General features: G+C 37.3%; 1 protein-coding gene across 1 annotated transcript in view; it reads left to right on the top strand.

Annotated features, from left to right (window-relative positions):
- The window catches only part of UROC1 (urocanate hydratase 1), a 60,654-nt gene that overhangs the window by 13,366 nt on the left and 19,492 nt on the right, over positions 1 to 27,796 (top strand). Inside the window, exons 4-15 of the mRNA XM_088134278.1 lie at positions 379 to 438; positions 2,673 to 2,801; positions 3,961 to 4,022; positions 5,111 to 5,177; positions 7,188 to 7,331; positions 11,941 to 12,029; positions 12,788 to 12,850; positions 13,474 to 13,653; positions 15,496 to 15,593; positions 15,913 to 15,985; positions 18,503 to 18,624; positions 26,641 to 26,711. Coding sequence (XP_087990404.1) covers positions 379 to 438; positions 2,673 to 2,801; positions 3,961 to 4,022; positions 5,111 to 5,177; positions 7,188 to 7,331; positions 11,941 to 12,029; positions 12,788 to 12,850; positions 13,474 to 13,653; positions 15,496 to 15,593; positions 15,913 to 15,985; positions 18,503 to 18,624; positions 26,641 to 26,711 — 1,158 coding nt within the window. The remainder of the gene's footprint in view (positions 1 to 378; positions 439 to 2,672; positions 2,802 to 3,960; positions 4,023 to 5,110; positions 5,178 to 7,187; positions 7,332 to 11,940; positions 12,030 to 12,787; positions 12,851 to 13,473; positions 13,654 to 15,495; positions 15,594 to 15,912; positions 15,986 to 18,502; positions 18,625 to 26,640; positions 26,712 to 27,796) is intronic.

The following is a 27,796-nucleotide window of genomic DNA, read 5'->3' as shown; positions in this document are numbered from 1 at the left end:
TTCACCAGTCACCATTCTAATTCATTACTGGGTCTCTAGATGGTCCAGTCACTTTTTCTGTATTCTCTCTTCTCATTCCCATCTTTTCATTCAGTGTTGCCTAACAGAATTATTTTCCCTTGAATTGCATTCATTCACAGTTATTTAAACAAGTAAAAAGGGAGGAAAAATTCATTTTTCGCAAAGAGAAATCATATATCATGTGTTGGCAAATAAAAATGCATCACTTTTATTTCACTTTTATGATGATATTAAGGATATTAAACAGATGTCCTCAAGATGAAGATCTTGTTCTGGAGACAGTGATAAGAGATCTTAATATCACTATAAATGTATTGTTTTGAAATCTTGTGTGTATTTAAAATGTACCTTTTGCAGTTTCCCCAGGAACTTGTAACTTATGGAGGAAATGGACAAGTGTTCAGCAACTGGGCGCAGGTATGATGCTGTAAATACATTTTCAGTGACAAATGGTTTGAAAAATGATTCTCATTCTGTTTAGGCAAAGTTTGATGAGCAGCTGACTATAACTGTGTAGTGTATAGAGTATAAGGCCCTTGAGAGCCAGCACAATCCTGTGCTTCTATGGACCAGTACCTGGGAACAGTTCTCAAAGGAGAATGCACCCAGACCTACCCTGACTTAGACAGCAATGTGCAGGAGGACCTATTAACCACATAGATCAGTGTTGTCCAAACTTGGCCACTTTAAGATGAGCCACTTTCATGGCTGGCTGGGGAATTCTGGGAGTTGAAGTCCACTCATCTTAAAGTGGCCAAGTTTGGACAACACTGACATAGACCAAGCCAGTCCACTGCTATCTTCATGCACTGCTGTAACATTTTCTCAACAAAGAGATTGAGGGACGTGCAGCAAGCCCCTGTGCACAGAAGGGAGCCTGACTGGCCAGTTCTGTTGACTTGTTTTTTGAAAATTAGGATCCTCGGATTCCCAGGCAGAGTGGAGCCTTCTCAGTTTTTGTTCTCAAAATAGCAACTATGCTTCCTAAAAATATATGATGAACATGATTTTGTATCTAGAGTGCCTTGGTGTGCTTCAGGGCATGCATCTTGAGTTGCACATTGCAATCGAGACAGCACAATCTATGGACACGTTCTATCTGTCCTTTTGCTCCCACTTTGATAGGAGTGTGATACCTCAAAAAAGTTTCACAGCAGAGCAAACAATGCTTCTTTGTCGTTCTGGTTACTTAAGAACAGCCATCGGATGAATGATTTTATTTCAATGCGATAGTGTCAGCTTGTTCTCAGTACTTGGTGTTGTGAAAAAGAGACTGTTTTTAAAGATGCATGATTGTAGCAAAACTGCACCTCAAAATGTTGTTCCTGGTGCATGTTATCAGTGCTGTCCCTTTCTTTCTTCTTAATGAGTTACAAAAACGCCTGTTAGTGTTTGTCCTGGAATACACTTTTTACAAATGCCTGAACCACATTTTCTCATTATTTATTTATTATGTTTGTATCTTGCTCTTCTCCCAGGAGCTCAGATTAATATACCTCCCCTTCGTCCCATTAATCCTTACAACAACCTACTGAGGTAGGTTAGGCTGAGTGATAGCAACTGGCCCAAAATGGTCCAGTGAGTTTTACTGCTGAATGGCTTGGAATCTCAAGAGCTGAAGTCCAAGGCATTTGGAAGACATTCAATTAAGAATGGCTGGATGACACTATTAATGACTATAACATACACTGATGATTTTGGAAACAACAAATATCAGACTGGGATGTGGGACTAGAACTAGGAACAAGATTGCCATTAGGACTAATGACAACTTCCTTCCAAAAAGAAATGGTATCTGGGAAAAGGGCAAAGAGACTTTTTTTTTTTTTTTTTTTGCAGGAAATGTGTACAAAGAATCAATCCAACCAACCAATGAAAAAAGGACTCTTTAGAGCTCCTGGTACAAATCCAGGCTTCTGTTAATGTAAACTTTTTGTAATAGAAGGTACTCATGCCAGAGTCCTTTGATAAGAGGAAAAACCATAAAAATGCAGAATGGGAAGGTGAAAGGAAAGCTAAATTGTTCACAGCACCTGGGAAACAGAATCCTTGGAATCTGTTTTCCACTCCCCTTCCCATCTGCCCCATCTTCTCCTGCTCTTATCCCCTGTCACTGTATTTTTTCTGGGTTCTGTTTTGTTTTGGGTTCGTTGAAATCAATGGGCCAGTAAAAATAAGATTGGACAGGAAATCCAGAAACTGAAATTATCCTTGGGATTATATGTTGCCTGAATAATTGTAATGCCTTGAATGAAAAGTTGATTGATTTTACAGTTTCAAATATTGAATTATACTTTGAATGGAGCTACCTTAGAAGAACAATATTTGAAACTATAACCAATTAACTAGTCCATCTGCCCCCCCGGCTTCTGTTTAGCAGTCTTTTCCTGCTAGTAGAAATAAATGTTACGTTTTAATCCCCACTAGGAATAAAAATAATGGGGAAGAAACAGTTTCTGTGTGAAAATATTAGATGAGGAGCTCATCATCTATTCCCACTTGATAATACATTTTTAATCAGCCTCGCCACTTTTGAGGAATTCTCATAAAGTGGTCTCCCACCATTCTATCTGGGCTACCCATTAAAAATCTGTAGAACAGGGATCCCTTTAAGACAAGAAGCTAATCTACTACTTCTTTTCTTTCTCTAGTTCTGGCTGGTGATGCACTATTTATCTGAGATGACTGAAGAACAGACATTAGTCATGTACAGTGGACATCCCTTAGGACTTTTCCCAAGCCATTGCAACGCTCCTCGATTAGTTATCACTAATGGGATGGTAAATAAAGGCCACAATACCTCCTCTTCATTGTTTCTTTATCATTGCTAAAATTCTAGTTTTGACTTTTCAGTAGGTTCTCTATAGTTATTTAATACTAAACATGAAGCAACTTCTCTTGTGGACAGATTGGGCTTTTCATTAGTAGCTTGTATGGCTCCTTATTTTCAGGGAGGCTGGGAGGTCCACCATCCAAGCTGAATATTGAGGCTTCAGGATTTTCAAGGGTGGGATATCCAGAATGAGCAGATTCAGTTTTTAAAAAATCCTATGATGATTTATAAGCATTTAACAAATGGGGACCCCATCATTTTCTAATGGGGAGCTCCTATTCAGCTGTCAACCAACCACAAAAGATATCATGTGACAAGGCTACATCTGTACCCTTAGGGCTGGATGTGCTCTTCCCAGAATCTTCCCCCAAACTGCCACTAAACTGTAACCTTTAAAGTGATAAGAAGATTATTATACATAGAATATGTGTATGTTAACTATATTTAAAAGATTGAATGTAATGTATTACATTTAAATGCAATAATTTAGGTTTCTTCTGGTCCCACCCACTTCTTTGTCCTGATCTTGCCCACTTTTTGGAGGGTGGTTCACAGCATGCCAATCAAAGGATCAATATAGCCATTGGCTGAAAAAAAGATTCTGCCCCTCATTACAAGGAATAAAGCCAATTAACTTCCATCTCTTTCCTCTTCTTTAATTTTCCAGCTCACATTTGGCATTCTGTAGGTCTTGCTTCTGTTCCATGGTGGCTCAGATTATGTCAGCACCCAACCACCTCAATTTGCTATTAGTAAGGATTGTTTCCATTGAAGAATCCTTCTGGTCATTATCAATATTTATTAAGGTTGGGCATGCTTTGAAAATGATTCAGAATAAGTGCTTTGGACCTTAAGTAAGTGCATATCTTTCTTCTATCCCTCAAAGCAGCATAAGTTTTTTCAAGCTTTTCTGAAAGCCTGAAAAAAATTCTATTGCTTTAAGGACTTCATTCAATCAAGTTATCCAATCTATCTTGTAAGGATGAGCATATGGCCTCCCACATTGTAAGAATGGGATTTTGATGGAATATGTTTGAACAAGACCTGGTTCAGAGACTATTTCCTTAATTCTCATCCCTACTAATTTTGCTTTTTTCTTTATTTAGGTAATCCCTAACTATTCTTCCAGAGAGGAATATGAGTCTATGTTTGCAAAAGGAGTTACAATGTAAGTATCCATTTCCCAAGTTTCTTTTTTCTAGCCCATTTCATAAAATCACAGAGTTGGAAGGACACAATGCAGATATTCTAATTAGAGTATTTTCAGCAGAAATCTGTCTAGCCTTCACTTGAATAAATATAGTGAAGGGGAGCTGATCTCCTCTCTGAGTGATTGGTTTACAATCAATTTATCTTACCATTAAGTTTTATCTTTTAACATTCAGTTGGGATCTGCTTTCCTGTACTTAAATTAATTGTTCTGTTTCTTGCATTGTGGAAGGATAGATTATAAATCTTGACCTTTTTCTGTGATGACATATTTTCAGGTGTTTGAAGAGTTCTATTAGATTTTCCCTACCTTCACTTTTCTCTTCTCAAGGTCAAACATTACCAGTTCTTTAAGTCTTTCTTCATAGGACTTAGTATCTAGTTCAATTCTCACTGCCCTGTTCCAGTTTCTGTGAATCCACTTTAAAATTGGATACAGTGCTCTAGATTGGGTCTGACCAGTGCAGATTACAGTGCAATTAACATATTAATTAATTAATTAATTAATATGATTCCGTGCTTCTAAGATTACAGCTTAAAATTCCATTTCCCTTTTTGTCAGACCTATTGCAGTGTTCATACAAACTGATTCATACTCAGTTTGTGATCAACTCTTTAAGATCTTCAAGCCAAGTATCCACCATAACTCTACATCAATTTTATTTCCTAAGTGAAAAACTTTGTATCTGTCACTTAAATTTCATTATTTTCAGCCCTCTTTAACTCGTAAAGATAATTTTGAATTTTCTTTTGTCATTTTTAATTATTTCCCCCAATTCAGTACAGTATTGTTTATATTTTCTTTATCTCTTCATTCAAGCCATTCATAAAAAAATATTGAAGACTGGTGGGCATAAAGCTTAATCTTATAGGATCTCATTTGATATCTCATTCCAGTTTAATAAAAAATTATTGATGATTAACTGGACAATCTGTATCATTAGGCTGATGAACCAATGTAATAGCACATTAGTTGTTGTTGTTTGCTCTCCTAATACCACCCAGACTTGTTTGAGAAAATAACATTTTTTACATTCTACTTGACAGGTATGGACAGATGACAGCTGGAAGCTATTGCTACATTGGACCACAGGGGATAGTCCATGGAACTGTGGTAAGAACTGGGCTAATATGGCAGAATACTTTTTGAAAATAAGACCACCGATTCATTTTTTTTTTTTAGTCATAATATATTTAGACTAGACAGCCAGTTTGATATAGTGGTTAAGGCCCCAGGCTATAAATGGGAGACTGTGAGTTCTAGTCCCGCCTTAGATAGGAAAGCCAGCTGGGTGACTTTGGGCTAGTCACTCCCTCTCAGCCCTAGGAAGGAGACAATGGCAAACCATTTCTGAAATTTTGCCAAGAAAACTGCAAGGACTTGTCCAGGCAATCTCCAGGAGTCAACACTGACTCAAAGGCTATGCACACACACATACACATATATATGCATGTATGTTTGCTTATTTATTTATTTAGACTGGTCCTACTGCTTTGGTCAGGGCTTAGAACTTAACGTAGAACTTAAGTCAGGGCTTAGAACTCCATTTTATAATGCTTCAGAGGTTTTATTGTAATATACATATAGCAGTAATTCCGAAACTCTGTGCCATAAGAGAACGACCATTGTACCCCTAAATAAATTAGATCGAGGATACACAAGCTGGTATTTTTCAGATATTTTGGAGTACAACTCCTATGATTCCTGTCTACACAGCATGCTGGCTCAGGCTGATTTAAGCTATTCACTGAAGTGTCTGCAGTCCTCTGAATTAAATCACAAAGGCTTCTGTGAACCCACTGGTATCCTCATGGGTGAAGGGAGACAAATGACAAAATATATACTTTGATGTGCGTGTGTAAGGGGTGGACAAAATGCACATTTTCTCATTGTAGTGAAGCCTCCAGATTCAAGGAATAATTTTGGATTCAATGAATGCAAAAGGCTGTACAGAAGGCTGCCTGTTATGAACAATGTATTTATTACTTTCTCCTTGCCTTCTCCAAATTGTTTTCCATTAGAAAAGTTTTCCATTCTGTCTCATGTCTCTGGTTCAGATATTATTAGATCTTTTATTCATAAGCAATGATCATTTCCCCACTAGTGACTTACCGAGTTTCCATAGCATCATCCAGCCATTATTATTGTGATATAAAGCTTGTTCTTATTACTGGTATTATTCTGGTATCTAAAAGATGCCATAAGTCACTAACAGGGGAAAAAACAATGTCTAGATACAGCAAAATTGCACTTTAGGATGTGTATGTCAGAAGAGGATCTCAAATGGACTACATATAAAAGTTAACTGTGACTCCTGTATTAATTCAGAAAAAACGATTAACTAATTTAGAAACTTGGAAAATACTCTCTTGAAGCACTGCTTTCTGCTAGCTCAGTTTATTTATTCAAGTTAGTTTTATCTTTTCTGGCTGGAAGAGTTTTAGATAGAGTCTTTCCCATGAGCTGCTAATGGGGATTATTTTAACTGGAGGTGCCAATGTCTAAAACTGAGATTTCTCCTGGCAAAGCCTGTGCTTAGCTTCTAAGTTGTGGCCTTTCTTTGCTAAACACTGATATGGAGAGATGCAGGTATTTAGAAAATGAGCGCTTGTAAGCACTGGAGTTTTGATGCACCAATGGAGCCTTCCCTCCAGTAAGAACTTTGAAATCCATTTTCTTTAGCTGAGACATTTGTATCCTGATTGTTTCCAAAGCAATGCATAAAAATTTATGAAGCAATTTCCCCTGTGGAAATGGTCCAGGTCTATTTTTGCCATGCATAGAAAGACATCTGGCACTTCCGAATTGGGCGGCGCATGCCATCACAGCAGATTAGAACACAAATAGAGAGAATGTGAAGTTCAGTAGAAACTGCATATCTCCATTCCCATTGAGGCTGTTTGTGGTGCATGCGCAACTAAGTTGTGCAAATCCATAGAATAAACACCTTTCCATGTACATGCTCACCAGCCACAGGGGATTGATTCCACCTGATTAGTACTCTGTTTAAGTACTAATCCCAGTACTCTGGGTTGCTACTTTTGGTTTCTTTCTCTCTCTTACACACATAAACCTCTATATGAGAATGTAAATGTGCTACAGTTCCTATATTTCCCACTGTAGCTAACAGTGCTCAATGCAGGCCGTCGATACTTGGGGGTAGAGAATCTGTCTGGCAGAGTCTTTGTCACATCTGGCCTTGGAGGAATGAGTGGTGCCCAAGCAAAAGCCGCAGTCATTGCTGGATGTGTGGGAGTTATCGCTGAGGTAAGCCTTTGTGTTTAGTTGTACCCTTCTGCTTTCATTCAAGCTGTCCTTCTCTTCACTTTTCAGTTATATCCATTCATTCCTTCTACATTTAAAAATTAGCATCGGATGTCTCCAAGCTTGATCATGCAATGGGATCCTTAGGGTAGGCAAGGGTTTCAGAGTAATGAAAACAGCATCCTGGTACCACAAGGCAAGCCCCGCCCTTTTCTGTGTGCAGGCCAATAGGGACGGAGCTTCAGCATGATGCCACAATGCTGTTTTCGTTGTTCTAATAAAAGTGGTGTGAGCTTTCAGGATGCCACTGAATGAGATAATTCAACACTAGAAAAAGCCTTACACATCTTCTAGGGCACCTTCAGACAGGAGTTTTGCTAAGAAAAGACTTAAAAATCTCAGATATCTAATACATATCTTCCACAAAAGGATTTTCTGGCTAGCCACTAATGAAATGTTTACCAATTATTTTTATATTTTGTTCTTCTTTCAAGTACCACATTGAATGATCCCTTTGTATCCATATAAGCAACTTACAAAGTAGATTTTATGCATCAATGTCCACATTCAGGATCCTTAATGGTTAAGAAGGTATTTCATCCTTTGCCTAACAATCTAGGTAGAGCCCACTAAACAATGCTAGTGTACAAAAAATGGGTCAAAACAGTAGCAGAAACTTTGCACGCTTCTTCGTTGTGGAACTTTGCCACTCTGGTATTTGAAATACAATGACTGGAGGAAGCAATCATACTGAAGCTGTCTTAATGTCAGTCTCTGAAGAAAGGCACATTCCTTCAGGTTGCCTCTCTAATTTTAATACCATGCTGGTTCGGGAATCCTGGGAGTTCAAGTCCACACATCTTAAAGTTGTCAAGGTTGAGAAACACTGCTCTAGAATCACAGCAGTTCTAAATTTTTTTCTGATGCTAGCTCCATTTTATTTATAACCGGTTTACAATACTATTACTGTTTTCAAAATCAGTATATTGGGTTTTGGTTGCCAATAATTGTTTTTGAATGCCAGTAATATGCAAACAGAACATATAAGTCTAAAAGCTGGAATTTTACTGTTGATAAAATTGGTGTGAAGCCAATTTTTTTCTGGAAGAAATGTTAATATGTAATATCAGTGTTAATCTGTCTTTCTGTATCCATTTGTAAGTTTATTATGGCTTGATAATGAACAAGTACATTTTAAGAAGATAGATCTTACATAGAATTTGCTAATTGGTAAAATGTTAATGTCTAAGACATAGAGATATCTCACTGAGACTGCGTAACTAAAATATAGAATCAAATCAAATTTCTTTATTACAGTCACAGACCAGAGTTACAAATAAAAGTATATTAAAGATGCATTAAATGCATTAAGAATACATTAAAATGAAATAAAACATAAAAATATATTTACAGATTGGTGGGATCATCAATGGGCAAAGTCTGCCTAATTTTACAAACAGTATAACAAAATTTAGCTACGTTCAGAGAGACTAAGTCATTCTGATCAGATAGCAACAGCTGCACATAGAAAAGATCAGAATTTCCTGGATATTTTACCAGATGAGGAGTTATTAAATGGGTCCATGAGTCCTTATAGAAAATATAGTATAGCAGGACATGTGCTATAGTTTCAATAGCCTCTTGTCCACAGGGGCACAGTCTCAGCTTATATGGGACTTTTTTGTATCGGCCCTCCAAAACTGCTGTAGGAAGAGTGCTAGAGTGAATGCCCTCCGTAATTTGAGACAGTTATATAATTTAGGTATCTCGCTGGCTTATAAAAAAAGGCTTGGCTGCTCAAAAAAACATTCTTAGGTAGAATAAACTGGTCCTGCTGGACTTCCAGCTCTTTGATACGGTGTTTAAATTCACTGAGTACACGCTCATAGCTCATCATTAGGAATACCTCCCTAGAAAAGCCAAGATGTTGGAGTTTTTGTAGGATAGTCCTAGACCATGCTGATTTATAATTATCCTTAATAAGGAGAGAACCCAAACCTATAGGGAAAAACAGTAGCTTCAGCCAATGTGCTATAATACAAATCCATGCACCTGTTTCAACTTTGGATAACCCTGCTTCCCTCCTGAATACTACATTCGGAATGCAAGGGGCTACCTGAAATATAGCCCTTAGGAATTTGGACTGAACCCTTTCCAGAGGAGTGAAGGAAAAATAAGGTCCTAACTGGGCACCAAAGAGTAATTGTATGCGAGCCTTAGCTGAGTATAGCTTCAGTGCTGCTGGGATATGCTGTGCTCCTCTGGTAAAATGAAAAGATTGGATTGTGGCCACTGTTTTTGGGGCATTTTGTATAACGTAGTTTTGGTGCATACTGCATTTAGTGGAGTCATGAAAAACCATGCCCAAGTATTTAAAGGATTTAACTTGTTCAATATTCTGGCCATTTATCCTCCAGGTGTACAGTTTAGGTCTCTTTGCAAAGGCCAAAATCTTGGTCTTGCTATAATTGATTTCAAATGCTTCCTCAGAGCAATAACTGGACAGAGCACTCATGGCTCGTTTAAGTCCAGTTTGTGTTTGTGATTGGAGTACTATGTTGTCTGCATACAACAAAGTTGCAATATACCTGTTTGCCAATTTTGGAGGGTGATGTTCTAATTGATTCATTCTGGCCACAAGTGGATTTATATATGGGTTAAACAGCAGAGGAGCTAAAATACAGCCCTGCCTCACTCCTCTGTGAGTTGGAATCTCACTTGTGTGATGGCCTTGCGTACTCCATCGAACTTTGATTCTAGAGTTCTTATAGAGATTATGCATGAGCAACAGTAACCGTCTATCAGTGGTAGTGTAAAGGAGCTTAGACCAAAGCCTTGCTCTGGGAACCAGATCAAATGCAGACCTAAAATTAATAAAAGCGGTGTATAGTGTTGAACCTGTTTCAGATGTATATTTTTTGGCCAGATGTTGAAGTATAAGGGCATGTCCATAGATAGAATATCTGGACCTGAAACCTGCTTGCTCATCTGCCAATATATGCTCTGAGTCAATCCAGTCAACTAATTCATTGTATAAATGTCTGGCATAGAGCTTACATTAAGCTTAACAAGCTGACGGGCCTATAATTACAGTAGCAGGCAGGTCTCCGGTGCCCTTTTTATAGATAGGCACGATGATAGCTAGGCCCCGATCCTCTGGCATTTGTGCAGTGCGATCGATATAGGTGAACAGGGAGGCAAGAACAGGGGTCCACCATTCCAAATTGTTGCATAGTATTTCGGGCATGATGAAGTCATTGCCTGGGGCTTTACCAGGCTTTAGCTGATTTATGAGCCTCTTTATTTCAGCCTTTGTGACAGCAGCCCAATTAGAGAGCAGGTTAACATCGAGATCTAAATCAGTTGTTTGGCCTCTTGTGAATATAATACTCTGAAATGGTCTTCCCACACAGATGCAGATAAAAGGTTGGGAAATAAAAGGGGCCTGCCCGTTGAATGGGAGTTATAGACAAAAATAGAGAATCGCTCTTATAGTTTATCATCATCCTTTAAAAGGGATGTAACATATACTGTATTTACAAAATCAAGAGCATTTTTATGTAAATTACTGTATTATATATCTTGTTTTTATTGTTAGTTGTTTTGTATGTTTGTATTATGCTTTATATGTATTTGGATTTACTTTGATTTGTGCCATAATTCCTGAACTATCTGGGAAATTATTACATGTTATTAATGTACAGAATTTGCTGTATTATTATAATTATAACAACAACAAACCTTTATGTTTCTCTGATTTATTCCTCCTTCCCCCCTCTAAAAATTACCCAATTTCCTCAACCCTTTCTTAGAAACTGACATAGACAGGTAAGCTCAGCCACAGTGATTACAATAGGCTTAAATGGCTTAATCATATGGTCATCTATTGCAAAGTAATTGTATCTGGGTTGCAAAACTCCAGGCACCCACTAGATGGCAACAAAGAGAGTTTTCTTTATCACAGTAGTTCTTCAGAAGTTTGCAGCCCAGATTCAGGAACCCTACATACTGCATATTAAGCCCACAAAGTTTAGCAGAATCTTCTTCCAGATGCTTATGTATAAAACGTTACATTTCATGAATTTAATTCCCCTGTGGTCTTAACTAAGCTGCATACAGTCCTAATCATTCCAATCTTACTTCATGAGAAAATTCTTCTATCTATTTAAATCACCAAATGGAATTTTAAAAGAAAAGGAAGGAATTTGCTATTCAGAAGATGCAAATTTTGTTGGGTAGACTCTAATTTTTGCTGCAGAGAGATTGAGAAATAGGTTGTATCTTGTTCATTCAATAAAATGTTTCCCCAAGGAGATGAAATAGTTTCATGTGGAAGAAGCCTCACTGTAACAAGTTTAGAGCTATTAAATATAGCAAGACAAGATTTCAATTTACTCGTGTAATTTTTCATTGTTGATTGGGAGAGAATCTTTTTTCTAAATTAGTTCTAACAGGAAACCTCACTCATAATTTATATTTCTTAGACTATGAATAGCTTGTCCAAAACTAAACTCATTGTCATACAGTGCTGGTGATTAACCTTATTTTTAACTACTACTCACAACGGGAATAAGATGCAGAAAGTTTAGTTGTGCCTGATGCAATCTCTCAGGTTGATGAAGCTGCTCTCTTAAAACGTCATCATCAGGGATGGCTGATGGAAATCACTAGAAGTCTGGACCACTGCATTGCTCGACTTAGGTATGACTCAGAAAGCATGCTCTTTAGTGTCTCACTAATTAATATATGCCACCCAAAAATTTTGGAATGTCTTCTGAATTTGGAGAAAAAGGCTATGAAAAACAGCCTATACCCCAAATAATGCCTTTCTAAGCCTGACAAATTTTGCAACATTTGTGGATGACTGTTGGACAAACAAGCAGCTTTCACAAATCTTTGATCAGCTCCCATCCACGGAAGAGTTTGGGGTTAAATACAGACTGGCCTGGAGGTCTCCCACCCAAACTTAGATTTTTAAGAGCACACCAAGGTCCATTAGGTGCTGTTAACTAAATTATCTTTGTTACAAATATACTGTAACATGTAGGTTAAGCTTCTTAAGGGAACGAATAGAAATAAATTAAATATATTCTTTCATGTAAATGCCATATATGTGTTACAAATTGTCATATTTGGTTAAACTTTGCAACATTTTTATTCTGGGCAAATGTTTTGTAGAGAGACAGTTTGGTGTAGTGGTTAAGGTAGCAGGCTAGAAGCCAGGGACCAAACTAGTGCCACTTTAGGCACAAAACCAGCTGGGTGACCTTGGGCCAGTCACTCTCTCTCAGCCCAAGGAAGAAGAGGGAAAGGGCAAACCACTTCTGAAATCTTGCCAACAAAACTGCAGGGGATAGTCTATTTAGTCACTAGGAGTCAAAACTGACTTGAAGACAATTCCCGCCCCCCAAATTGTTTTGTATCTTTAATGCTAATATCTTTTTAAAATATTTACACAGAGAAGCAAAGAAGAACAAAATGTCTCTTAGTTTGGGATACCATGGGAACGTGGTAGATCTTTGGTAAGTTGGCAATTGATCTGTGATCCTCTTGGCTGTGATGTTTTTTAATATTTACTATTTTGGTTGCTCTGTTACCATAGCCATAAGTTGAAACAAATATTTACTCTTTAACTGAAAGTTTCAATTTCGTCTGTCCCAAATTTGTACAATATCTTTCCTACCCTACGTCAGTGTTGCTTATACATGAGAACAGCTCTATTAGAAGCCCTGATTAAATTTTGAATGGATTTTCTTTATTTATAAAGTGAACTACCCAATAAACAATGCCACATTTTATTTTTCATTGTACAACAAAAGTGTTTCATTTTTAGAGACAAAGTTGATAATATGTTAAATGACAGCATTTCATGTCTAATTGTGGTCATCATCAGAGACTGTTGGGTGTGTACATATGTTTGAGAAAATTGTACTGGATTTGCTTCCCCTGAGAAAGAAACTATAAGAGTTTTGAGTGAAATACATCTTTGAAATAAATGGGATGTGTACATGCTTTATGTGTTGGCTGAATCATTTAGTTCTTATGATGTGCATATTGATTAAAAACTTTGTCTAAATTTCCTCAAGATCCTCTTTGTATCTGCTTATTCTTTCTCAGTTGCCTGTTTTTATCTTTCTATATGTAGGGAGAGATTGGTTGATGAATTCAATACTACTGGAGAATTGTTAGTTGATTTGGGGTCTGACCAAACATCTTGTCACAATCCATTTAATGGCGGATATTACCCAGTACAACTAAGCTTTAGGGATGCCAACCAACTCATGTCCAGTGATCCCATAAAATTCCAGGCTCTTGTACAAGAAAGGTATCGCAATAATTTTCATATTTTTTACCACCTCTGAAAAGTCTTGAAATGTTCACTTTCATTCACACTGGGTTCTTTTAGAAGTTTGGGGTGCTAGGTTTTGGGCAGAGAAGATTCATTTTTGAATAAGAAAAATCAGTCTGCCAGAATCTAATTATAGACTCATAGGTAGAAGACAGTCTCAGTACACATGTATCCATTAATAAATGAATGGCCACTCTATTCTAAATGCCTTTATACATACTATCTTTGAAGGTGGGGGAGAATCCTAAATATGTTCTTTAACTCTTAATCCGGTAGAGTAGGGATGACCAAGCATAGTTTACAGATATATGCAATCTCCTTATCAGCTATTTGCTAATGAAAAATTGTTGCAATTCTGTTGAACTTTAGTATCAGCCTGCTTGAAAGAGCTTCTTAGTAAGAAAAAATAAACCGCAAATGGAAAAACATCCATATGGTAAGACTGTGTGACATATGGAGGATTTTTATATTAAATTAAAATGGTGGGATTAATGACAAGAAGAGTGTTGTGTGTGGGTTAGAACTGTGTCAGACAGTTTATGTTCAGTTTTAAGGAAAAAAACATTATTGTATGTTTGAGAGGATGCTGTTTGAGGGGATACACATTGTTTGGGAGGATGCTGTTCTGTCTGCTGAGGCTTCAATGAATTTCTGAATTTCTTGGAATAATATTTTTATTCAATTTTTAACAAAACAATCTTTAATATTAAAAATAAATTAGAAAAGAGATAACCCCAAACAAACTAAAAATACAAACTAAGAAAGAAAAGAGAAGAAAAAAAATTGTACCTTACATTTTATATTTATCAATGGTTACTGGCTTACTACTATAATATGAACAGTACAAAATATTATTGTAAAAAATCACAAAAGCTCTGCCATAGTAACACATATTGATGCATCCTTTGATTAGTAGAAAATACAGCCTTTTCCAGAACAGATAGATAGTATATTTTCAACAACCATTCCTTGACATCTGGAATAATCACATTTCCAGTTTCTCAATATGGATTCCATCACATAGGAGAGCAACTCAGGTGTCTTTGAGGCAGCCAAAGCATCTGGTCTCTATTGATCCGTTAGAACATGCTTAAATTGAAGATACCTCCACTGTTGCAAATTGGGCAGACCAAATTCAATTTGAACTTTGGAAAAATCTTTAAAATAGACATTACGTAGTAGGTGATTTAAAATCACGATCCCAATTTCTGCCCAAACTTTCCAACAAAATAACTTACCACCAATTTTCAAAGTAGAATTTTTCTGAATAGTTAAATATTCATGAGTCTCTTTATCAAAACGCAATCTACATCCTAATATGGCCCAAAGATTTCTCATTGCTCACACTTCTGGAAATAAAACACCTTTTCTGTTATATGTTATTCAAAACACTAGCCATGATCACAACGGAAATAAATAATAACTTAGTAATGAAAAAAAAAAAGGTAGGACTGCTGTTCAGAGTAGCTCAGATGAGTTTGGTGATGATAGTGTAACGTGACAGCAGATCTATTGGCCAAATCATACCTAAAGGGGAATGGCTGATTTAAAGAACACAGAGAAGAATGTGGAGGGGGAGAGCTCACAATCCCATCACGATGGCACGATTGAAATCTAGAGTCTCTTCTTTTTAGTGAAAGAATAGTTGCTAGAGATTATTTACTTCAGCCATAATTTGAACCCAGATTTCTCATCTTCCACATTTACTCAATAAATTATTTTCTCTCTCACAGCATCCCATAGTTCAAACTAAGGCTTTTTTTTCCTAATGACATGTGATGGTGCCAAAAGTAATGTTCTACTTTTTTGTTCTTTCAGTCTTAGAAGACAAGTAGCTGCCATCAACAAGCTGTCTGATCAAGGAATGTTTTTTTGGGATTATGGCAATGCTTTCCTTCTAGAAGCCCAGAGAGCTGGTAAGGAGAGAATTTCTTCCTTTTTTCTGGCATTAATCACATTATTTATGCATGGGAGCAGGCATTCTTCTATGAAGGAAATATGCTACTGTTATGTATTGTATATGATAATCTCATGATCAGAACAACTATTAAATCATCTAATGAGAAGTACTTCTGTACAGGAATATATAAATTCATATACAGCCCTGCTCCCCAATTAGCCCTGTTCTCAGTCAGCACAGCAATATCCAGTCCTATTTCACTCAACTGCTGTTTTGCTGTGAAGAGCACTGAGTTTCCTCCTCACTGAACACTTTGCCTTTAAATTCTTTGAAAGGTGCTGATGTTGCAAAAAGAGGAGCCAGCAAAGGAGAATTCCGATACCCTTCTTATGTTCAGCACATTATGGGGTATGTACAAGAGGAAAATATGAAACATCAGTACTTTTCTGTCTAGAAAGGAATGTGTTTGGGGACTGGGATTGGAAAAGGGAAGACCCAAAAGAGCTGCTAAATGTGAGCTCTCTTTTTCTTAAGTCACTTTAAGTAACTTTCACATTAGCTCAATTGCCTTGCAGGAGTTAAAGGCTGTAAACTGAATTCTTGAGTGCTGCATATCACAAATATTTTGGGAAGCTGTGAGAGAAATCTGAACTACAGAAAAGTGGTGTGACAGATAAATATGGGAAACAAAACTTGTTGTGAAAAACTTCTTGTTGCTATTATGGTTGGTTGCACAGTCAGCCAGATGATTAGACTAGATTTGGCATTTTTATCCACTGATTGAGTCCTTCTCAAGGACCTGGGATAGGCAGATGTTGTTGTTTGATGGTGTTAAAGGTTGTTGTTGTTATTATGGTTGGTTACACAGTCAGCCAGATGTTTAGACTGGATCTGGCATTTTTATCCACCTACTGAGTCCTTCCCAAGGACCTGGGACAGGCAGATGATGTTGTTTGATGGAGTTAAAGGTATTGTCACAGGATATAAGCTGTTCCAAGTAAAGCTGCCTTTTGCAATTGACTGGTGGTGATTTTGTCAATGCTGATGGTCTTCAAGTGGTGTTCCAGGTGTTTTGGGATTGCACCTAAGGCACCTATAACTATTGGTACTATCTTTGCTTTCTTTTGCCATAGTTGTTCTACTTCTATTCCAGGTCTTTATATTTTGTGATTTTCTCCAGTTCTTTCTCTTCTACTCTGCTGTCTCCAGGTATTGCAATGTCCATTATCCAGACTTTTTTGTTTTTCTTATCAACAATTGAGTTGTTGTTGTTGTTATTATTCCTGAAAGAATATAGGCCACTTAATTCATGGTAGGCATAAAATATCCAATAGTGATAATAAATTCTAAGTGTTTTTATAGTGTTGCTTTTCATTCCTATATTACTAAGCCAGGAGTTTAGTGAAACGCTGTCTAGAAGAGGTTGGCTCTGCATGGTTACCAATGACTGTATTCTTCTTGGGCACATATGTATCTAAGCAAATTTAGCTGAAATCCACTGCATCTATTATTGTGACAGTAATGGAAGGGAAGGAAAAGCTAATATGTGTAGTACTCCAAAATGGGAGACAGATTATGTCACTCAACCAGCAGCAACCAAATTGTGCTTTTTGAAGGGTTTGATTCAACTTTTACTTACCTTCAGTGTCCAGCTTATTTCCAACCTTCCTTCCTTCTACAGAAATATTGTTAATTGTAAAGTCTTGTATTAAGGTATTAATACATTAAGAGGCATGGATGGTGCAGTCTGGCTGGCAGGGCTCTTCTTCTACCTGCAAACTGATTGGTTGGGTCATCTTTTGGATTTCTGATCTGCCAAGCCTCGGTTAGCTGGTGGTATGTTTTAAGGCAGGAAGTTCTATTTGGTATTTGAAGAAATATGTGCTTTTAAAACCTGGAATTGATTTAGCTCCTTTTTCTAGCTTGCCTCTGCCCAAAGCATTTGATGTACATTTGTTTCAAGGAATTTAAACATAAACTATTCCTTTCTACAAGGGCCTAACCCTTACATGTGAACCATAAACCTGGATTTAGATTAATGTCTTAAATATCCCTGAATAAACAAAGAATGTCTTTGAGCTAGTCCTAATTTGCAGGAGTGAAGTGGAGGCATTTTTTTTAACATAGATTATTGGACACGTGGATCTTGGTGCCATCACAGAAGACTTTACACTTATCTTTGTATGGGTCTTCTAGATGGATCAGAAATTGTATTCAACTTGTTTGGTCTGGTTGGTGCTTGATATGAAATTAAAATCTGCCCTGTGGCAGGGCAGTGGCTTCTTATTGGGCATACTTGACAAGGCCAGCCTAAATTGCAGGCCCAGAGTCAATGAAGGAAACTTCTCTGCTACCAGTTCACCCTGAGGCTTATTGATGATAGAGACTGAAGAAAGTGTGATGGGATGCCTCAGTCACCAAACAGAGAAGGCTAGCCATATTACACTTCAATCTGTGATCACAAGCACTCGCCTTCCTGCATATGTGCTGAATCATAGAATACATTTATTTATTTAAACCCTATTGTCAGATCCTATTCATAGGGAAAATGCCTGTAATTACACACCCAAGCACACATCCCATAGATAGTCTCCTCACTGGAGGCTTATATAGTGTCTTCACAGCATCATTCAACCATCACTGAAGTGATATAAGGTCTATCCTAATTCCTGTTACTTTGGCACAGCAATGACTGGACAATTCAAGTGGGCAAATGACCACAGATACATTGCTTATGCCTGCAAATAAAGCTTTATTTAAAGCTCTAAAATAGGGATTCAAAAAGCATGTGTTTGGATTAGTCTATTTGAAATAGCTGAAGTTCTTCCATCTTCGGTTAATGAAAGAAAAGCGTTGCTAAGAGAAGTATAAATATAGTGGGAATTTAAACTATCTTTTAAATTTTTAAATATCTTTTCTTCCCAGAGATATTTTTTCTATGGGATTTGGCCCATTTCGGTGGGTTTGTACCTCTGGTGACTCAGAAGACTTGGCAACCACTGACTTTATAGCCACAACAGTGCTTGAGGAACTTACACATCAGGGAGGTAAGACATGCTGCCTTCTAATACAGAGGGTGAATAATAGCGCCCAGGAAGATTAACCTGCAGTTAATTGTACCTTATAACTTTAGAATATGAGTATCAAATTATTATACGTTTTGAGTCAATTAGAAGCTTATTTCTCTCATACGTGCTGTGAGGAGAAATTGTACTTGCTCTACATTATTTCCATCATATATACTGTAGCATGTGCGTACATGTTTATCATTATCAGTGGAACGTCCTGGCATGTAACCATAAGTGGAGTCTCCGACTGCTTCAGGCTGTTACCTGAGTGCATATATTTTAGTGTTTCAGGCAAGATATATGTAAAGTCTCCCTCATTTATCTATTTCTTTATTCAGTCATTCATTCAGATTTATTGAATCAAGCAGAATGCCTGGTGACTTCACAGACATGTCCCTGTAGATTTCTTGGCAAGTGGTTCACCATTGTCTTCTCCTGGGATGTTTCCTCAACTTCTCAGTCTAGCTACAGCCCTGAGATTGTGATTTCCCATTGAGGTAGTAACCAGTTCCTGCCCGACTTAGCTTTTAGGCCAATCAATTCAAATAAATAAATAAATAAAATAAAGATCAGTTAACATCTAGTAGGGGCTACCATCTGATAACCCCCCTCCTAAACCCATAGAAATGTATACAAAAACAACCAAGAAGTGCATACAAACATATAGCTTTCATTATTTAATTATTTACCAAATAGTAATATAATGAAATTATTTATTTAATTACACGGGCTCAAAAGGACCCCCCCAAAACAGCAGCTCCTCCTTCACCCAGAAAACACAGCAAGAACATGCACCAATCCCACAAATTGCTTTTCTATAAAAACAAATTAAAAGTCAGATACAGTAAAATGAAAATGGATCCTCTTTAACATGTACAATTTTCACGAGAGCCTTTCCAGAGAATCATACAATTAAAGTTTGCGTTTGAGCTGCACTCTAAAAATCGTCAATCCAGCACATATCAGCACTGCCAAGGCATAAAACATGAATGAAAGAAATGGCCCATTAACATCCTCATAATTTTTACAAGAGATCCATCAGTAAGTACAGATCTAATCTGTAGCACTTTGATTAGGATTTTGTTGTTATATATTTGAAACTGTGAAAATCCATATTTTAATCCTTGCTTTTTATGGTTGTGAAATCAGATTAGTAGCTATACACTATGCAATAAAAAGAATAAGAGTTAGCAATCATTTAATTGTCGTTTTGGAAAGGACATACGGGAATTTCATGTATATTCATTATAAAGAGTATTTGAGTTATTGGATTGGTTTTATACTTTCTTAATATTTTGTGACTGCCTTGCCCCCACAGCATTCATGTTGTAACTACCATATGGGCACTGTTTTAGGGCAGCATCTACGAGCACTTTCAGAATTTTTCAGATGTGACCACATAGGCCTAAGAAGACAAGAAAACCAGGTCTATAAGACACAATTTCAAATCTGCAAGGGACATGAATGGATTAATCTATCAATCAGCCAATAGTGTGGTTGGGTGCTTTCCATTATATCACATCCCAGCTTCATTTTGCACAAGTATGCAGTGTGTTTCGGGAAAGGCTGCCAAACTAAATATAAAGCTATGGAGGTTGATTCCCAGACAGATTAAGAGACTGTTCTGTAAAGAACCAGCTGCAAGCTTCCCTGTTATCAATGAGGAGACCTGCCTCCTCACTGGATCATAGGAAGGCTGTTAGAAAGGAGAACTGAAGATTGTTGTTTAGTCGTTAAGTCGTGTCCGACTCTTCGTGACCCCATGAACCATATTGCGCCAGGCCTTCCGGTCCTTCACTGCCTCCCTGAGTTTGCTCAGTTTCATGCTCAACTGAAGATTAGTCTCTACCTAATGTACATGGAAATATATTGGTTCTAAACTGAAAATAGTTCACTTGCTGGAATTCTTGTAATTCCATCCCCATCATTTCAGTGAATCTTTTGAAAGAAAACTCTGTGAGAATTATGCTTGGAAAAGAACTACTTTCATTTTGAGGCAGTTGCCAAAGAGCCTGGCACCATGTCTGTTAGTGTCCTCAGACAGGAATTTTTCCCAGCTGACCTGAAAAACTTCAGATTGAATGTAGGACCTTTTCTGTCTGAGATCTATATCTTCTGAGAGGTACTGGCAAGTACTTTCTGCTAGTGTGGCACTATGGCAACTTGCAGAACATCATTTTGATGCCTAAAGTTAGATAATAGTGTTACGATAACATCTGCTACACTGAGGACTGTGGTGTTCCAATAACGTCAAATATTATGAAAGCTGGGCTATTCTTATTCCCAAAGAGCAGAAGTTCTCTGAAGTTATGTTACCCAGTTCTCGAAAAGCTGTCTTGGGTTTCCCACCATTCAAACTGGAAAGCAGCCCTAAGTATTTTAAAAATGGTGAATCTAAAGAAGATATTTATCTCATAAGAAAATAACCACTGGAATTAAGTGCACATATATTTAAAGTGACCTTTTACATTCCAGCTGACTGAAGCAGACTTGGTGGCAATTTAATTACTGGATTTGCTGTTATGGTTGGCAGAGAAACGAGCAACAGAATTTAAACAGAAATAATAGCTGGACTTCAGTGGAAAGATGCCTGTTATTCTTTCTGAGAATACCTATTGACCTCTTTGGTACTCAGTGTTGGTTTCTCACTTTTGCCATGTAGAAATATTACTTTAGCCATAGTAGTATAGTGAGAAATCAGATCCAGAGTAAGGTACTTTGAAGAGCTTGTAATGTTTTGCCATCTACTTGGCTTGCAGTCTAACCCATATTCAATGGTCAGGCAAACAGAGGATGACTTATTATTATGTCCTTAATGCTAAGAGGTTGGAACTCTGGACTTTAATTATTATTTGAGTTAAATACTGCTCATTACAAAAGCAAGCAAGTGAATGGGGAGACCTAACAGGAGTTTGCTGAGGGAATTCAGCAGGAGGAAGAGAGTAACTAGAGAAACTGTGAATTCTGAAGGATTGTGTGCTGAGCTGTGAGGGTAAAAGGCATCTCCTGAGTAGCTGCTGATTGTAAGGGGTATATCCTGACAGCTGCTGATTGCTCGTTGTGAGTGATTGGGTGACTGTTTAGTGCTGAGTAAACAGAAAGTTAAGAGGAACAAGCTTATATCATGCCCATTCACCTGCCCTCCACAGTTTCCTGATGGAACACATGGCTTTTTATTGACGATTGAACCAAAATAGCAGTAGCCCTACTGATAAAGTGATTCCCACTCCCAACCCCCTGAGCCAGCTCAGAAGAATATCATGATTGATGGTATCCAAAGCTGCTGAGAGATCAAGGAAGGCCAGATGGAAATTTGATCAGAGAATACCTATTTGAATACATTTAAATTCCCAGAACTAGATGAACTGCATCCTAGGATTCTGAACGAACTAATGCTCTGGTCAAACTCTTATGAATTATCTTTGAGAAATCTCAAGAGTACCGGTGAAGTGCCAGAGAATTGGAGCAGAGCAAATGTCTGTATGTTGAAAAGGGGAAAAATAGATCTAGCAAATTACAGAGCAGTCAGTCTGACATGAATATCTGGGAAGATTCTAGAACAGTTCATAAAAGTATCAGTGTGTTGAAAACAATGCAATAATCACCGAAGTCAGCATGAGTTTGTCAAAAACAAATCCTATCTTTCTCTCTCTTTTTTAATTGGATAACTTCCTTAATAGATTGTGGGAATGTTGTAAACATACCTTGATTTTACCAAACCTTTTTAACAGAGAACTCAATGACATCCTGATTAGCAAGCTAGTTAAGTGTGAACTGGATGGCATGACAGTAAAGTAGGTGCATGGCTGCTTGATAATCATACTCAAATGCCGATCAATGTCTCATTAAATTGGAGACAAGTATCAAGCGAGCTGCCATCGGGATCAGTCTGGGGTCCTCAGCTTTTCATTATTTTCATTAATGGTTTTGATGAAAAGGTAAAAGGAACGCTTATCAAATTTGCAGATGATACAAACGAAGGTGTGATATCTAATACTGTAAAAGACAAAAGTCAGACAATCTTGATAGGTTTGAAAAATGGGCTGAATGTAACAGAATTAATTTTATAGAAAAAAGAGCAAAGTTTTTAATTTAGGAAACAAAAATTAGATGTGCAGATACAAGATAATGATATTTCTCCTGCAAAGAAAATAAATACAGTTTTAGGCTGCATTAACACAAGTATAATTTCCAGATCATGGAAAATAATTGGGCAGATCTCACTTCAAGTACTGTGTCTAGTTTTTGGTCACATTTTAAAAAAGATTCAGAAAAACTGAATAGCAACAGCCACAGCAACAAAAATGATCAAAGAATTAGGAACATAGCTCTCTGAAGAGAAATTAGAGGAGTTGGATATGTTTATCCTTTAGAAATGATTGCTTGGTGGAATAATTATGGTACTCTTCACATTCCTGAAAGGATGTCACAGAGAAGAAGGTCAAGACCTGTTCTCTAGTGCAAGACATGAAATAATGGATTTAATTCATAGGAAAAGCAGATTACAGTTATCCAGAGAGAAGGTGTGTTCCCCTTCATTGGATGTGTTCAAGTGGAGACTAGACGATCATCTGTATGGATTGCTTTAATGCATTGAGCATGGGTTGGAGTTGATGGCCTAAAGTCACTCCCAACTCTATGATTTTGTGATTTTAAGTAATCATTTTTAGTGTTGTTGAAGCACATCAGTTGTGTGTGCACATGTGTCTGGATACATGTATGGATACAAGTTTGTATATTTATATGAACAGAATGCACACAGTGACGGTCCTTTGAGCGCTTGACCGTGGAGAATCAATTGTGAACCATCTCATAACAGTCTTTGTATCATCAAGGAGAAATAGGAAGTATGTAATAGGAAGTACAAGTAAAAAGTTAGACAACTCACATCAGTATTCAGCCAAGATCTTCTGAATTGGCCTTCTTGCATTCAGAAACCCTTTCATTCCTGATAACAGGATGTATGGAAAGACATTTGCTAATCTTTTGCTATGATTTTCATTACCAATTTTTCAGTTACCACTGAAGTGTTGGCATCAGGGGTGTTGCTGGGAAGATAGAGACCTTCCTGGCCCCTTCAGTACTCATTAGAATCTATTGGTAGTAACTCTTAACAGGTCCCACACAGCAGAATGAGGACATTAGCTTTGTGGCTGTGCCTAGCACATATCAAGGCTAAGTGGAATCATATTTTAAAGCTGCTGTTTTGCTCCAGATGCATATACTACATTCAAAGCAGTATGTTTTTGTTCACTTTCTATATAATAACATTTTAAAATTAAAAATTAGTTGCTTGAAAATTAGCCACCATATCAAAGCTACCCTACTAATGGAACAAATGGTTGCTCTGTAAGAACCAGAATATGTGCTAAGAAATTAAAGTTTCCCTAGATGAGGGCTGTAATGGGAGTGCAATGATGTTAAATAGTTTTAAGGGAAGAATGTACTCCCTGTCCTGGGTATATTTAGATGGGCTCGGATGAAGTACAAAATAAAATAGAAAAAAAAATAAATTTTTTTGAGGGTGGGAGTCAACTTCCTTTCTGACACAGACAATGTTGATGAGACCACAGTGTGCCTTCAGTATCTTTCACACCCTTAATAAAGATCAATAAGCAGGAGGGGTGACAAAGTAAACTGAGGTGGCAACTTTATAAAGAAATGAAAGACAAATGGATGCAAAATGCAGGATAGGTGATATCTTTATTAAGCAAATCCAAAGTCACCAAAAGTTGGTGTGCAATTATTCATGTTTTCAGAATTTTTCATTAGAGAAGACACTAAGCTGGGGAAAGGAAACAATGTGAATATTCATACCATGAGTTTGCATTTTCTTGTAGGAGCATGAAGCTATTTAAATTAGACTGTCAGGACTTTTCCAAGGACCTCTGGGATGAAAAATAAGATTCAATATTTTAGAAAAGAAGTTCAAAGTCCAAGATAGTGGAAGGCTGGTCAATCTATCTATGATGGGCAGATGAACTGCAATACCTGGACACATGAAAAGGGATAAAATCGTGAGGCATTTTAAAAACATTGCAGTTCCCAGCAGTAATGCAGAAACAGCAACATTGCCATATTTTTATTTTACAAAACTCTCCTATGATACTCCCCTTTGGATATTGTCTTAACATCTGTTGAATATTCAGAGATCCTTTGAAAAAAAAAGATATTAATTGCTTTTCTGATTTCAACATTTCCATATCTTTTCATAAAAGTTTCTTTCATAACTTATTGCAAATCCCTTTTATTCTAATTTCAATACCAACATGAATGGGGAATAAGGAGTGCAGGAGAGAAAACAGTTACTTGGGAGAAATTCCTTTCCATGTCAAGGACCCTTAATTCATATTCATTGGAGTTGTTGTTCTTTCAGTTCTTTAAAGAACTTCACAGGTTTTTTGAAAGAAGCATTATTATCATTTTATATGCTATTTCTATTGGAATTATTATTGCTGCTGCTGATTTTATCTTTATTATCCTTTATTATTTATGCTTTTTTAAAAGGTTGTACTGATTTCTACACTGCCCAAAGAATGATAATTATTTGGTAGCTTGGAAATATAATACATAAATAAATATGCCCTCTCCCCCATGTGTTTCTTCTTCCTTTTTCCCTTTTCCTCTTATTCAGGTCAATGTAGATTACAAATATATTGAACTGGAGTTTGTGTGCAGGAAAATGGCTGATGGGAGGATATGATATATTCCCTGCCACCCCAGCTCTTGGTGAATGATTGGGCTCTCCTCTCCCTCATACTAGCTATCTCTTCAGATGTTTCCTTTTTCCTTTGTTAATAGAGAAAAATTCTGAATGGGTGACCTTGGGCCAGTCACTTTCTCTCAGCCCTAGGAAGAGGCAATGGCAAACCACTCCTGAAAACCTTTGCCAAGAAAACTGCAGGGACATATCCAGCAGTCTCCAAGAATTGGACATGATTGAATGAATAGTGGTGTGTGTGTGTGTGTGTGTGTATGTGTGTGTGTGTGTAATCTACATGAATATTATCTGAGAATTGCTTTAATTTGGATGTCAGATGCTGATGCTGAAAAACATAAATTGCAATAGTAATCAACATTTGGCATTTACCTGACAGCTGTAAACACAGTCCCAGTTAGTGTTTACACAGTGTAACCTTCTTGATTGTATGTGAGAACTGTCATGCCATAGCTGTAAGAATCAGACAGTAACTACTTTAAGGGGACACATATTTTGCCATTGCAATGAGAGGCATTTTTAATGAAAAGAAGAAAAATGATAGAGCAAGTGAGAAGGTAGATTGAGCTCCTTAACTCTTTTGCATATCAAATTTGCTCCATTTGCTTTCCAGGTTGACTTTAAAAGCCAATTAAAGGCTGCTATTTCAGCCTTCCCCAACCTTAGGTCTTCTGATTATGTCAGATTGCAAGTTCCAAAATTCCCAGCCAGTATGCTCATTACTAGGTGTATAATCTCATATATTTGGAGTGGTTCTGATTCTGGAAGGCTGCCCTATTATATAATTTATGTTATATTTCACCAAACCCTCAATAAATATCAAACTTATTTTTATCTGGTAAATACTTGCATACAGTACTTGTTTCCTGCAGAATTTGTCATGCAGCATAATTGCTTCAAAGAACCAAATATTTTGGTTATTGCTCTTAAAAAGGTTGACCCTTATGGTAAAAAGACCTTGCTACGGCAGGCCTGAAATATCTCCCTTTCAGGCATTTATTACTATATGTACTTCGTATTTCTTTTGAATAATATATTAAATCTGATCACAGCTGTGCTCTCCTTTTCTTGTCTCCAGACAATGCAGGCTATCTATAAATCTAGAGACATAATTTATTCCTTTCCCCTGTGATAATTTGTGTAACATCATTGGGGTCATCCTAAAGGCAGGTGTTTTCTGTGCTCTTTCATGGATATTTGAGAATCTGTTTATAAACTGACAGCGGCCTTCTGATAATGTTTTTATGAACCATTTTGTTTAATCTTCTCTTGCCTAGCAAATACATCTGTGAAACAGCAGTACCATGATAACATCCGCTGGATTCAGGAAGCCAGAAGACATAATTTGGTATGTAAACCCAGCTACAATGGTGCTTAATTGGAATTCAGCGCCATTATTTCATATTTTTATTCTATTTATTTTTATGATTTTTATCTCACCCTTCTGCCCATAAGGTACCTAAGGTGGCGGACAATTTTAAAAGATCCCTTAAAATCATTGCTTGAAAGAACATGTAGCATTTTCTTCCTCCCAACTCCATTGTGCAATGGGGCATCCAGTCAAAGTTGAGACCCCATCATGCTTGTATGTTGTATACTGAAGCAATTCCCACATACTGTAATCTAATCTCTTTCTATTAATCTCATCTTGACCTAGTTCTTGGGCCTAATCTTGGGCCTAACATTTAAAATGGCTGGCAGGACCCTCATGGTTATTTTTTTCTATTTTAAACAGTCTTTCATTTGAAAACCAATAAATGAGAAAGTAAGGATGCTGATCTGTGAAACTAGACTTTGTAAATACAGGAAATTTGGGCAGAAAGCTGTTATCTACAGTCTGATGTTCTATAACAGTGGTTCCCTAAACTGTGGACTGCATACCCCTGGGAGGGGTATATAATTCACCCCAAACACGGAAAGAATAAAAGCCAGCTCGCACAGTTCTGCTGATCAAAAGATTCTTCACTGTCTGGGTAAGGTAGGTGGGAGAGAAACATTGGGCTGGCCTAGGAGGGAGAGTGGAAGGAATTGCACCAGATGAATTGCATAGGTTCTTCCTTTCTTCCTCATGTCCAATGCTGGTATTTCCATCCCACTTAGTCTATACTCAGTGTGCATCTATACAGGGATCCCAGCCAGACACCCCCTGCATTGTGTCTGGCTGGGATTCCTATGAGCTCCCCATAACTGTTTTCACTCCATAACCAGCATCATTCCACATGTGCCGCTTTCTGTTCTCTCTGTCCCCAGAGTTACCCACCTGACCTACCCAGTCAAGACTCCCTGTACATCTTCCTTACTAGCATCCTGATTCTAATACTTGCCTTACATGCAAAATGTCCCTGGTTTGAAACCAGCAGTGTTTTTTTTTTTTAATTAATATTTTTTCTTTCCCTGAGCCACCTACTTTTCTGCTGCATTTTTTTAAAAACA

This window comes from Python bivittatus, unplaced genomic scaffold (assembly GCF_059951505.1).
Source record: "Python bivittatus isolate LINGU-HERP-01145 unplaced genomic scaffold, Pbiv_v1 ctg000080_np1212, whole genome shotgun sequence".
Lineage (NCBI taxonomy): Eukaryota > Metazoa > Chordata > Lepidosauria > Squamata > Pythonidae > Python > Python bivittatus.
The sequence above is the reverse complement of the archived record's forward strand: the minus strand, read 5'-3'. Positions and strand labels throughout refer to the sequence as shown.